This window comes from Oncorhynchus masou, chromosome 14 (genome assembly GCF_036934945.1).
Source record: "Oncorhynchus masou masou isolate Uvic2021 chromosome 14, UVic_Omas_1.1, whole genome shotgun sequence".
Classification (NCBI taxonomy): Eukaryota; Metazoa; Chordata; class Actinopteri; order Salmoniformes; family Salmonidae; genus Oncorhynchus; species Oncorhynchus masou.
In genome coordinates, this window is record NC_088225.1 from 10175564 (window position 1) to 10190561 (window position 14998).

The 14998-nt window shown below is 39.4% G+C and overlaps 1 protein-coding gene across 2 annotated transcripts in view; it reads right to left on the bottom strand.

Moving 5' to 3' along the window:
- The window catches only part of col5a3a (collagen, type V, alpha 3a), an 89297-nt gene extending 85793 nt beyond the window's left edge, over nt 1-3504 (bottom strand). For both annotated transcript variants that reach the window (XM_064986268.1, XM_064986267.1), the window contains exon 1: nt 3234-3504. In XM_064986268.1, the coding sequence (XP_064842340.1) occupies nt 3234-3318 (85 nt within the window). In that variant the 5' untranslated portion in view covers nt 3319-3504. The remainder of the gene's footprint in view (nt 1-3233) is intronic.
- Nucleotides 3505-14998: the final 11494 nt, after the last annotated feature.

A 14998-nucleotide genomic window follows, 5' to 3' on the forward strand; every position in this document is an offset into this window, starting at 1 on the left:
GTCATATCAGCAGAGGAACACCATACAATTCCCCACAGTTCCAACACATTCAAGCCATCATATTATTCTCTGACTCACAATATCACCCCTCATTACAGACAACCCAACCCCACCAACACGAACAACGGAGTCTCAAATAAGTAAGCATTTGGCAGTAAAGTCTAGCCTCTATAATGGAGCACCTGCAAGGACACAGTCAAATGCTGCTGGTCTAAGACACTCAAAACACTACCAGAGGGCGTAGCTTTATTGCTGCTCATAGCAGGCATAATAGCCCACGTGTGGCAGACGTCTAGTTGAGGTCAGACTCTCAGTTCAAACTGTCATCTGAAGTTTTATATGTGGTATTATACATTCCCCTCGGAAAGTATTCAGACCCCTTGACCTTTTTCCACATTTTGTTACGTTACAGGCTTATTCTAAAATTGATTAAATTGTTTTTTTCCCCTCATCAATCTACACACAATACCTCATAATGATGAAGCAAAAACACGTTTTCAGAAATGTTGGCAAATGTATTAAAAATTAAAAACTGAAATATAAAATTTACATAAGTATTCAGACCCTTTACTCAGTACTTTGTTGAAGCACCTTTAGCAGCGATTACAGCCTCAAGTCTTCTTGGGTATGACACTACAAGCTTGGCACACCTGTATTTGGGGAGTTTCTCCCATTCTTCTCAGCAGATCCTCTCAAGGTCTGTAAGGTTGGATGGGGAGCTTTGATGCACAGCTATTATCAGGTCTCTCCAGAGATGTTCGATCAGGTTTAAATCCGGACTCTGGCTGGGCCACTCAAGGACATTCAGAGACTTGTCCCGAAGCCACTCCTGCGTTGTCTTGGCTGTGTGATTAGGGTCATTGTCCTGTTGAAAGATTAACCTTCTTCCCATTCTGAGGTCTTGAGCGCTCTGGAGAAGGTTTTCATCAAGAATCTTTCTGTACTTTGCTCCGTTCATCTTTGCCTCGATCTTGACTCGTCTCACAGTCCCAGCCGCTGAAAAACATCCCCACGGCATGATGCTGCCACCACCATGTTTCCTCCAGATGTAATGCTTGGCATTCAGGCCAAATAGTTCAATCATGGTTTCATCAGACCAGAGAATCTTGTTTCTCATGGTCTGAGAGTCTTTAGATAACTTTTGGCAAGCTCCAAGTGGGCTGTCATGTGCCTTTTACTGAGGAGTGGCCTGATTTGTGGAGTGCTGAAGAGATGGTTGTCCTTCTGGAAGGTTCTCCCATCTCCACAGAGGAACTCTAGAGCTCTGTCAGAGTGACCATCAGGTTCTTGGTTACCTCTCTGACCAAGGCCCTTCTCCCCTGATTGCTCAGTTTGGCCGGGCGGCCAGCTTTAGGAAGACTATTGGTTTTTCCAAACTTCTTCCATTTACGAATTATGGAGGCCACTATGTTCTTGGGGACCTTCAAAGCTGCAAAAATGTTTTGGTACCCTTCCCCAGATCTCAGAGCTCTACGGACAATTCCTTTGACCTCATGGCTTGGTTTTTGCTCTGACATGCATTGTCAACTGTGGGACCTTGTATACACATTTGTGTGCCTTTCCAAATCATGTCCAATCAATTGAATTTACCACAGGTGGACTCCAATCAAGTTGCAGAAACATCTCAAGGATGATCAATGGAAACAGGATGCACCTGAGCTCAATTTCGAGTCTCATAGCAAAGGGTCTGAATAACATGTAAATAAGGTATTTCTGTTTTTTAAATAAATGAGCAAATATTTCAAAAAAACTGTTTTCGGTTTGTCATTATGGGGTATTGTGTGTAGATTGTTGAGGATTTTTATTTATTTAATCCAATTTAGAATAAGGCTGTAACGTAACAAAATGTGGAGAAAGTCAAGGGGTCTGAATACTTTCCGAAGGCACTGTGTAATGGCTTCATACCAGCAGCGGCAGCTGAGCATGCCCATAAGCTTGTGACCAGCCCACAAACATAGACAGGCCTCGCCATATCTTTGTTTATGTAGGTAGAACATGGAGGCATGTTGTAATGGCTCCAGAACGAAAAGCAACAGAAAGCAGCTCCTTCTAATCAGGGTGTGCATACACTAATTTTGCAGCTGGTCAAATCCCATAGTATCTAATCCTATTAAAATGTGTTATTTTAATGAGCTGGATCTAGAATATCAACGGAATAAAGGTATACATAAAGGTTCATAGGGAAACTGAAATGCTCCATCTCCATCTTACCATACCAACTACAAAAGAACAACACTGTGATAAAGAAAACAAAATGTGTTATAAATTAATAAATGTTTAGCAAATGGCTCTAAAACAGTTTTTTTATGATGAATAGTCATTCTAAGCTCATTTTCGTGAAGTCTATTTGAGCACCTTTTAAACAGCTCCATGACAAGAATTTTAATCTACTCAGGTCGGTCAGTGTTCTGCCATTCACCACCTTCTCAAACCAACATTAAACCGTTTCACAGTAAACCGACACTGGTCACGAGCAAACTCAAACATGACATCAGAGTGTTCCAGGGGTAATCGCTTCCTTCCTCACTCACAGAGAAAACTGGGCCCAACATCCTAATGGATGAAGCATACAATAGTGGACATGGGTTCGAGGACACATTAATATGCAAAACCAAACGATGCTAAATTATTATGATTAACTTGCAATGAGAGAAATTTGACAAACTGAGGTAACCATCCATCACACACACCGCCAATGCGCAGTGACGCACAGAATAGGCTATACATTATGAATCATGCTTGATTTATAAAACTTAGACTTCTTGGTTTATACATTTTTTGTTTTTACATAAAAAATTACTTTCAAATGCCAAAATACAGCGAGGGGAAGAGTTACATTTGGTTATCATTTTTAGTGGTTTAACAAAGCATCAAATACTAATTTCGAGATTAATCCCGAGCCAGCGCAACCCAGGAGACAAATTCAAGCCAGCATCGCCAAATATTCAATGAGATCAGACGGAGCCTTTTACAATTACATTATTATGCGGCTCACAAAATATTACCGAGGGCGAAGTTGCGGCCAAATGCACACCTTATAAAGTTTTGTTTGGTTTCTGTTGAAGTGTCCACAACTTTGTATAAAGAAATGGGGTAGCAAGACAACCGAACATTAACCAATGTAGCCTATTATCAACAAAGAAAATGAATAAAAGGGTCCACTATCCTTGTCAAGCTATACAATGAAATGATCACTTTATTTATTAGCAGGTGTATTCCAACATATACTTTACCAGCTTGTGCCGTAGTTGCGTGGAACATTATTATAAGAAATAGCGGTATTCTCCTGCACGCCGCGGTCCTCTTTAAACGGTCCATCTTTCAGAGCAGAGACCCACTTGCCTCTGCCACAGAACTGTATGATACAAAACTAGATGAGAAAGGAGCTCCGCATCCACGCGTAGTGGAGGGAAAGAAACCAGTGCGGCACTCGAACAGTGCACATTCGCTCTGCAGTTTCGTTTGCTTAGTTTTTTTTGAGTATCCTCTCCTCTCTTCACTCTCTGTCCCTCATTCAATTTCTCCCCCTCACCCTCCCACTTTCTCGCTCCCCCCCCTCCCCCATAGGACGGTGTCTCGCGACTCCGACGGGATACGATGAAAAATTATGCTTTCAACGGTCTGGCGGACGTACGTTTATGAGGCTACTGCTGGTCATTTGCTATGACGTTCCTGTCTTACTGATGATCAGTGATCCAGTCAGACTCAGCACTTCCTTTCACCACTACTGCTCTGTGTTACTTGTCATGCTGCAAGATGTTACCAACTTTCTGTCTGTTACTGCAGGGTATTCAACCTGGGGCCCTTGGCCCCCCAGGGGTCCGCAGAATTCCTGCAGGTGGTCCACGGAAATATACAGTAGATATATTTTCTAGAAGTGGTCAAATAAACATTTATTTTATTTTTAAAAAGCACTCGCAAGTACCAGTTACGGCAAGTACCACTGGCTGCTAATAAACTTTCTTGACTTGGTCATTCATTTTTGCCAACACATGGCTAACCTTTCTTTAACCAGCTAAATAGCTTCTATCTACCTATTAATTTTATATGTAGATTTCTCCTTGCTTTCTCCTTGCTATTATCATTCACCTGATAAATTATAATTTTTTGCATGATAAGGGTCCTTGGGTCGTCAGTTTGCCTGGGCGGCAGTCCCTGAACAAGAAAAGTTTGAAGACCCCTGAGTAACTGGGTATCGAATTTGCGATACCCTTCCCCAGAGCTGTGCCTCGATACAACCGTGTCTCGGAGCTCTACGGACAATTCCTTCCACCTCATGGCTTGGTTTTTGCTCTGATATACACTGTCAACTGTGGGACCTTATATAGACAGGTGTGCCTTTCCCAATCATGTCCAATCAATTGAATTTACCATAGGTGAACCCCAATAAAGTTGCAGAAACATCTCAAGGATGCTTAATGGAAACAGGACGCACATGAGCTCAATTTTGAGTCTCATAGCAAAGGGTCTGAATACTTATGTAAATAAAGTAATTCTGGTTATTATTTTTAATACATTTGCAAAAAATTCTAAAAACCTGTTTTTGTTTTGTCAATATGGGGTATTGTTTATAGATTGCTGAGATTTTTTGTTGTATATTTAATCAATTTTTGAATAAGGCTGTAACGTAACAAAATGTGGAAAAGGTCAAGTTGTCTGAATACTTTCCAAAGACAATGTATAGCCACAAATGTCTTTCTGTTAGCAGGTTAGAGCCTTGGCTCACACAACACAGCCAGAGGAAGCATTCGTCCAAGCTTTGAACTTCACAGCAATAAATCAAAGAGTGGGAGTGAGTCACAGCTCGACACCCCTGGCCAGTTCAAGGAGTACGATCCCAGGTAGACTGTAGAACAGGGGAGGTTATGTCTCTCATCATCACTCTAATCTCATTCCCGCATTGTTGCAATGTCATCTCTCCAACGCTCCTTCAAGCAGCAGCCTGACTGTGCTACGGCTGGGGGCCATGGGGGCCATCTCACCTATAGGCTCTGGGAGGTGAGAGCCCATGGAGGCTCACAAGTCAGAAATGTCTGGGCCCAGTGCTACTTGTTCATACCCAGATACCCTGTTGACTCCTCAACCCCAATTTAAGGTCTGACGATCGATCATGGCGTGGTCCTCTAATTGTGGTCTCCAAGTGTTTGATCATGTTGGTCTCGTCACCTTGAAAGAGAAGGTATCCCTATTTGTGAAAAGATTACGATTTCACTAAGCAGGAAAAAAGCAATCTTATATACGACCTGTCAACACTTCGTGGAATATTGAGGATACTTTTTAAAATGTTTCCCCCATTTTCAAAGGAACATGTTTTGACAAGGATATCCCTATATTCTTTGTCGTCACAGACCATGGTAAGCTAACAATGGGGACCCTGTTATGAGCATTTATACAAGTGTCATGCCAAAAGCCCAGAAACCCATGTCTTGAGGGTTCGGCTTTGACATGCTGCTCTTCAGAAAAAGCCTTATGAAGAGCTCGTCATAGTTGGTGAATGAACAGAATTGACAGCACCATAGGCCCAGGCCACAACAGGCCCTCTGTATGGGGGTCAGCAGTAAAGAAGACTGTTCCAGCTCTTCCTATTTAAAAACAGAATGTGGATGAGCCGAGCACAACCCTGCTTCCCTTCAAAGCCGCCTCTCAAGGGGAGCCGAGAGAAGACAAGTCTCTAACCACAACGGGACTGAAAGAGGGGATATCCCATCCAATTTCCCAATCCCCCGTTTCATTCACTAATGCTTTTCATTTAGGACCCTGGCTAAATATGAAACTGTTTGAAATGCTGCTGCTTTGCCTTAGATGACATAGAGTGGTGAAAACAAGCAGCCTGTTGCATGCTTGTTGATCCATTTATAAAACACAAGTAAACGTTCAGCAAAATTCGATAACACTCGGTAAGGTTTACATGACAATAGGCAGGTACCCTAGTGGTTAGAGCGTTGGGCCAGTAACTGAAAGGTTGCTAAGCTGACAAGGTGAAAAACTGTCGTTCTGCCCCTGAACAAGGCCTTTGTTCTTAACTAACTTGTCTAGTTAAATAAAGGTAGAAGAAAAGAAAAAAGTAATCCAGTCATTGAGGGTATGACTGTGACAATCTCTTGTAAAGCCATGAAGAATGGCAAAAACACATGGGGGAGAGTCATATCTAGATGTACTACAGAACGGGGCCTGGTAGTGAAGGGTGGAATAACGAGGCCCAGAAACATGCAGATACCTCCTGCACACCATGCCCTAGCACAAGGCTTAGCTCCCCTGAGTCAGAACCACATTCCTGGCAGGTTTTAGCAGATAGTTACTAAGAGTGCAGTGGTTAGTCTGTGCACTGTGTGAGAAATACTTCCAGAGACATGTGCTGTGTACCAACAGTCCTCCTAGGACTGTACTACACTCTGCACTGCCAGAGACTAAAACAGAGCAGACCAAGTCCTGACCTCTCCTCAGTCCACTAGAGTCCAGACGAGCTCAGTCCCTCTCAAAAGTCCCACACCAGACATCAATAAACACCAAGTAGTTGAATGGTTCCTCTCTCTGTCTTGTCTTTCTCAGCCCACTGTGGTATTGGCCATTAAGAGGAAGGAATCAACACATAGTTGGCTTCCTTACCCCAATGTGATTTACTGGAACCATACTTCTATCAAATACTTCCTGTACAACCTCATTCATGGAGAAATCAATATGAATCTAGAAAGGAAATCTCTGTTACGGGAGTCTGAGGGAGAAAAGCTTCACGGATGACTAGTGATTCAGAGTCCTGGTGATTCCTCAAAGCACTGGGGTAAAAGCCAAAAAAGACCAAAAATGTACAGATCACATGGATTTCATTTATTGTATTTGCAAGAAGATAAGGTCCAATTGAACAGGTTCTCTTGAACTCCCTTCAACCCTTCTTAAACTCTTGAATAGCCTGGTTATATTTCTGATCACCAAAATAGTATGGATGACATATATTTAAAGATGGGAGGAGATGGATACTTATGGATAAGCGTTTCTTTGACCATCAGTCTACTGTACATTACAGCTCACTTCTCTGTGATGTGGTAAGGCTGACTTTACCCTGAGTCCTAACTAAGGCTCGCTCTTGATACCCGATTGAGAGGTCAAGACCAACCGACGGGGCACACCATGTCATTTCAACGTGGATAATATTTGGTTGGGACGTTGATCAATGAGATTACAACCTATACTGTATTCACCCTCAAAAAGACAGCTAAAAGTTAGTTGAATTTCCAATGTGTTATCACCATGCTTTCAACCATCTAGAAGCACAACCAAATTCCAATGGAAAAACAATGTCTGATTTATGGTTTAGTTGTCACCCAAAATGTACTGCCCGTCCCTGTGCTTCCAACCATTTAAAAGAACACCGAAGTTCAAATGAGAATACAATGTCAGATATTGTGTTTATTTATACAATGAAACGATGTACGCTGAGAGACGGGAAGCAAGTTCAGGGAGTGAATAGTGTAATAAATAAATAAACAAAACAAGAACCACAAACAGCGCACCGTCGTGAAACAGGAACAATGACGACCGGGGAAGAAAGCAAAGGGAAAGACTTATAAAGGGCAAGTAATCAAGGAGGTGATGGAGTCCAGGTGAGTGTCATTATGCGCACAACGCTGGTGACAGGTGTGCGCCCTAACGAGCAGCCTGGTGACCTAGAGGCCGGAGAGGGAGCACAGTTGACATACAACAGATTCATGTGTTTCACATGTTCATCTAATAGCATCTAATAGCAAAACCAAATGACCCGGATGACAGTTGAGATTACAGTAAAAATATATGGTGCAAGTGATCAAAGCCATTCAGTATTCTGTGCAGAAATTGTGAAGATCTCCACAGACCTGCAAAGACCTACGCATGCTATCTTGAACATGTACATGATTACATCAGAAGAAATGTATAGTTACAGAAACCTCCAAATGTGGCCATGTATGTGTTACTCATTTTAAGGTTGAATGTTACATTAGTTTGTAAGACAGGCTGAACTTCAGGCTATTTGTAATATTGAACTGTGCTTAGTTGACAATGCAACCAAATATTAACATTTAAAGGAGATGTATCTACTGCTTGGATAATTCCATCTGAGCCACTGGCTTAATCCCATTTCTTTAACTTGCATTTTTGGATGAGTTGGAGACGTAAATCCAACATATTACTTGTTAACATGTCAACAATAGGCTAATATGCTATCAAAAATGATATTGAATTGAATTAATAATTTGTTAATTTAATTAATGATGTTGGATTCACGTCTCCATCTCAACCAAAAATCTAAGTAAAAGAATAGGACTAAATCAAATCAAATTTGAAATGCAATTTACATAAAGTTTGATTTGACTTAGTCCTATTCTATAACTTAGATTTTGGTTGAGACGGAGACGTGAATCCAACATATCAATTATTAACTGGAATTAAAGCCAGACTAAGTCAGTGGCACAGATGGAACTATCTAAGCAGAAGACACATCTCCTTCAAATGTTGATATTTGGTTGTGTTGACAACCAAACACAATTCAATATCACTAAATATAATAATAAGTTAATAATTGATATGTTGGATTCACATTTTCACATTTTAAATTGACCAGAGCTTGAAACCCAAAACTATTGTCTATTTTAGTTGAATTCTGGGTTAAATTGAAACGAAAGGAGTTGGTGACTTTGCAAATGTTATATAAGACTAGATAGCATCCTTGATGATATGAGCGATAAAGTATTGTTGCATTCATTTGCTCTGTTAAACTATTCTTTGGAATGAATTTGATAGCAGCAGTTAATCTACTTATTTATTAAGTGGAGATCTCTCAAAAGTCATTCTCATGAATAGCACATTAGTAATAGTCAGTGACAAATACCACAGATAAATTGGGAATGGCCGAAACCTTGGATAAAACCCAGTTCTCCAGTAGGCCAATGTATGTTTTTCTTGTGGATATAACATTAGAGAAACGACTTTGTTCTAAAGTTACAAATTCAACATATGTTTTACAAGGTTTGCCTGTATTGAAATTTGTTTACCATGATGAAATAATCCTGTGGTTGAAATTTAGGCCTCAAAACAACAGTTTACTTTAGATTTTTTTCCAAATCCAATGTATTCTCTATGTAAATTTCACGTCAAAATACTTTGACAAATTACGTAGAAACAATGTTGATACAACCAGTTTGTGCCCAGTGGGAAGACACTTCTACCAACTCTCAAAGGGACTATAACACATACTTATAGTTATAGTTCATGCCACATATACTGTATATGGTGTTGAAAATGTATTATGTATTAAGTGGAACTTCTATTCTGTTGTCATAGGCCAGTGGTGTGACAACAGTCACTCATACATTCAATAGTGCTACAAAAATATGCGGATCATGATTTAATAATGAAAATTAATATTTTCCTTTTTAATTGTTGTAGAGAGAACAAACTCTGGCGTAAGAACATTGTTCAACAACAAACATGAGTTATTGCAGTTAAACATTTTTCTGGTTGAACTGTTAACAAATCACCAGAATGTGACAGCATAACCTCTCTGTTCTCAACAGTCTGGCAGACTTTACTAAACAAGTGGAGCATCAAGACACTACATTAAAGCCTATATATATATGTGTGTGTGTGTGTTTTGACACAGTATTTATTGTTTGGCGAGGAGAGAAAAAGCCCACCAGAGATCAAGCCTGGCATGGGATGAATCTATCCCAGACTTTACAGAATATTAAAGGAAACAAAATATCTGTCCCACGTACAGAGAGATGGGTAATGGATCTATCTGGCCCTTTTCTCAATCATAAATCTAACAGGAGCTCTATACTTTGTGATATTTTTGTTGTCGCTGTAACTCATATCATTTGATAGTTTCTCACTGATACAGTATGACAGCGGTACTTAAGTGGTATGTAAAGCTAATTTGTATGAATCATCTCTCTCTCTTGCTCCCTCCCTCTCACTCCTGTAAGTCAGTGATGATGGAGACATCTTATCATTTAATCATTGAGGCGGTGGAAGGTGTAAGAGGAGAATGTGAGAGAGCTTCATTCTGTCATCATTCCATAGCAGAGATAACATCAATGTGGTGACATTTTATCTTTACATTCATTGTAAAGTCTGAGTTTTTTTTGAGAGTTTGGAACTACAGATGTAGGATCTTAATTTGATCACTCTTTTGTTGCTGAGAATTTTCCAGCATAGGAGGAAATGCAAACGTGTAGTGTATTTGTGTTTTAAAAGGTATTCTAAAGTCATTCATTTCCACTTTAACATTTCAGACTTGATTTGCCCTAATGAAAAATGTATCAAAACCTGCAAAAATGTCCATTAATTATAATCTACATAATAATTCAAATGTCCCATTGCTGCAGGATTATTTTCCAGCTGTAGCAAACTAGATCAAATTAAGATCCTACATCTGTATAAACCCTAGAAAGGGCTTTTAAACTGACTGTCTCCATTTCCTTTCTCTCCATTCAGTAGCAGAACATGCCAGGACAGGACAGCCATCCGGTTGAAGGAATTATGCATGTGAAATCTCAGAGTTAGGACGCAACTGAGTCTCTGCTTGCCAGACTCTTGATTTATTGACATTTGAAAGGGAATATGCATTTTGAATGATTTGTTTGACTTTTTGTCTTTTTTGAAGCAGACTAAAGATCTTATATAACACTTATATTATCTCATCAGGGATACACCTACGATGTCATCGGTTTGCATTCCATCATTAGATACTTCGACAGTATGATACACTAAAGCTAAGGGATCCAGACCCTGTTATCATCTACTTACACTGAAGGCCCATTGAGAGGTACAGTAATGTGGAAGATGTGTAATAATGATGATGATGAAGATTATGTGCTTCATAATGATGGTTATTATTGTATATTTGACATTTTTTGAAAGTGCGACCGATTGGTTGATATTTGAAAATTGGTTGCTATATGATGGTCCATTTAAAGTGGGTTATACATGGAGATGTCAAGAACAGCTAAGAGAACCTTCCCCCCATGAGGAGAGCATTACTAACATCTGTAGACAATACATGAGATGGATGAGACCAAAACTAATATGAGGTCCAACCTCAAATATCAAATTCCCCAAAACGTACAGTCCGAAAAATGCCTTTAGTCAGTAACTCTGAACAGAGAGAAAACTGACGTTCATAACTAACTGAGCGAAAGGAATTTGAGAAAACAAAGAAAGGTTCTGAGTGAGAAAGGTTCTGAGTGAGAAAATGTAGGTTCATCTGTCAGACTCGGGTATCCTTGGCCTGATGGATGTATGAAAGTAACTGCCCACACACATATACACACACCGTCCTAGCCCCTCACACACACGTCCACACACACCATCCTACATTTGTCAAGCCCCTCACACACACGTCCACACACACCGTCCTACATATGTCAAGCTCCCCACACACACACACCAATCTACTGTGCTGTGCTGTAACCATACTTCTATCAAATACAACCTGTATAATCTCATTCATGGAGAAATCAATATGAATCTAGAAAGGAAATCTCTGTTACGGGAGTCTGAGGGAGAAAAGCTTCACGGATGACTAGTGATTCAGAGTCCTGGTGATTCCTCAAAGCACTGGGGTAAAAGCCAAAAAAGACCAAAAATGTACAGATCACATGGATTTCATTTATTGTATTTGCAAGAAGATAAGGTCCAATTGAACAGGTTCTCTTGAACTCCCTTCAACCCCTCTTAAACTCTTGAATAGCCTGGTTATATTTCTGATCACCAAAATAGTATGGATGACATAGATTTAAAGATGGGAGGAGGTGGATACTTATGGATAAGCGTTTCTTTGACCTTCAGTCTACTGTACATTACAGCTCACTTCTCTGTGATGTGGTAAGGCTGACTACCCTGAGTCCTAACTAAGGCTCGCTCTTGATACCCGATTGAGAGGTCAAGACCAACCGACGGGGCACACCATGTCATTTCAACGTGGATAATATTTGGTTGGGACGTTGATCAATGAGATTACAACCTATACTGTATTCACCCTCAAAAAGACAGCTAAAAGTTAGTTGAATTTCCAATGTGTTATCACCATGCTTTCAACCATCTAGAAGCACAACCAAATTCCAATGGAAAAACAATGTCTGATTTATGGTTTAGTTGTCACCCAAAATGTACTGCCCGTCCCTGTGCTTCCAACCATTTAAAAGAACACCGAAGTTCAAATGAGAATACAATGTCAGATATTGTGTTTATTTATACAATGAAACGATGTACGCTGAGAGACGGGAAGCAAGTTCAGGGAGTGAATAGTGTAATAAATAAATAAACAAAACAAGAAACACAAACAGCGCACCGTCGTGAAACAGGAACAATGACGACCGGGGAAGAAAGCAAAGGGAGAGACTTATAAAGGGCATGTAATCAAGGAGGTGATGGAGTCCAGGTGAGTGTCATTATGCGCACAACGCTGGTGACAGGTGTGCGCCCTAACGAGCAGCCTGGTGACCTAGAGGCCGGAGAGGGAGCACAGTTGACATACAACAGATTCATGTGTTTCACATGTTCATCTAATAGCATCTAATAGCAAAACCAAATGACCCGGATGACAGTTGAGATTACAGTAAAAGTATATGGTGCAAGTGATCAAAGCCATTCAGTATTCTGTGCAGAAATTGTGAAGATCTCCACAGACCTGCAAAGACCTACGCATGCTATCTTGAACATGTACATGATTACATCAGAAGAAATGTATAGTTACAGAAACCTCCAAATGTGGCCATGTATGTGTTACTCATTTTAAGGTTGAATGTTACATTAGTTTGTAAGACAGGCTTAACTTCAGGCTATTTGTAATATTGAACTGTGCTTAGTTGACAATGCAACCAAATATTAACATTTAAAGGAGATGTATCTACTGTATGGATAATTCCATCTGAGCCACTGGCTTAATCCCATTTCTTTAACTTGCATTTTTGGATGAGTTGGAGACGTAAATCCAACATATTACTTGTTAACATGTCAACAATAGGCTAATAGGCTATCAAAAATGATATTGAATTGAATTAATAATTTGTTAATTTAATTAATAATGTTGGATTCACGTCTCCATCTCAACCAAAAATCTAAGTAAAAGAATAGGACTAAATCAAATCAAATTTGAAATGCAATTTACATAAAGTTTGATTTGACTTAGTCCTATTCTATAACTTAGATTTTGGTTGAGACGGAGACGTGAATCCAACATATCAATTATTAACTGGAATTAAAGCCAGACTAAGTCAGTGGCACAGATGGAACTATCTAAGCAGAAGACACATCTCCTTCAAATGTTGATATTTGGTTGTGTTGACAACCAAACACAATTCAATATCACTAAATATAATAATAAGTTAATAATTGATATGTTGGATTCACATTTTCACATTTTAAATTAACCAGAGCTTGAAACCCAAAACTATTGTCTATTTTAGTTGAATTCTGGGTTAAATTGAAACGAAAGGAGTTGGTGACTTTGCAAATGCTATATAAAACTAGATAGCATCCTTGATGATATGAGCGATAAAGTATTGTTGCATTCATTTGCTCTGTTAAACTACCCTTTGGAATGACTTTGATAGCAGCAGTTCATCTACTTATTTATTAAGTGGAGATCTCTCAAAAGTCATTCTCATGAATAGCACATTAGTAATAGTCAGTGACAAATACCACAGATAAATTGGGAATGGTCAAAACCTTGGATAAAACCCAGTTCTCCAGGAGGCCAATGTATGTTTTTCTTGTGGATATAACATTGAAGATTGTGCTATCATGAGAATGACTTTTGAGAGACCTCCACTATTAGACTAAGTAGATGAACTGCTGCTATCAAAGTCATTCCAAAGGGTAGTTTAACAGAGCAAATGAATGCAACAATACTTTATCGCTTTAAAGGTACAAATTCAACATATGTTTTACAAGGTTTGTCTGTATTGAAATTTGTTTACCATGATGAAATACTCCTGTGGTTGAAATTTAGGCCTCAAAACAACAGTTTACTTTAGATTTTTTTTTCCAAATCCAATGTATTCTCTATGTAAATTTAACGTCAAAATACTTTGACAAATTACGTAGAAACAATGTTGATACAACCAGTTTGTGCCCAGTGGGAAGACACCTCTACCAACTCTCAAAGGGACTATAACACATACTTATAGTTATAGTTCATGCCACATATACTGTATATGGTGTTGAAAATGTATTATGTATTAAGTGGAACTTCTATTCTGTTGTCATAGGCCAGTGGTGTGACAACAGTCACTCATACATTCAATAGTGCTACAAAAATATGCGGATCATGATTTAATAATGAAAATGAATATTTTCCTTTTTAGTTGTTGTAGAGAGAACAAACTCTGGCGTAAGAACATTGTTCAACAACAAACATGAATTATTGCAGTTAAACATTTTTCTAGTTGAACTGTTAACAAATCACCAGAATGTGACAGGATAACCTCTCTGTTCTCAACAGTCTGGCAGACTTTACTAAACAAGTGGAGCATCAAGACACTACATTAAAGCCTATATATATTTATGTGTGTGTGTGTGTGTTTTGACACAGTATTTATTGTTTGGCGAGGAGAGAAAAAGCCCACCAGAGATCAAGCCTGTCATGGGATGAATCTATCCCAGACTTTACTGAATATTAAAGGAAACAAAATGTCTGTCCCACGTACAGAGAGATGGGTAATGGATCTATCTGGCCTTTTTCTCAATCATAAATCTAACAGGAGCTCTATACTTTGTGATATTTTTGTTGTCGCTGTAACTCATATCATTTGAAAGTTTCTCACTGATACAGTATGACAGCGGTACTTAAGTGGTATGTAAAGCTAATTGGTATGAATCATCTCTCTCTCTTGCTCCCTCCCTCTCACTCCTGTAAGTCAGTGATGATGGAGACATCTTATCATTTAATCATTGAGGCGGTGGAAGGTGTAAGAGGAGAATGTGAGAGAGCTTCATTCTGTCATCATTCCATAGCAGAGATAAC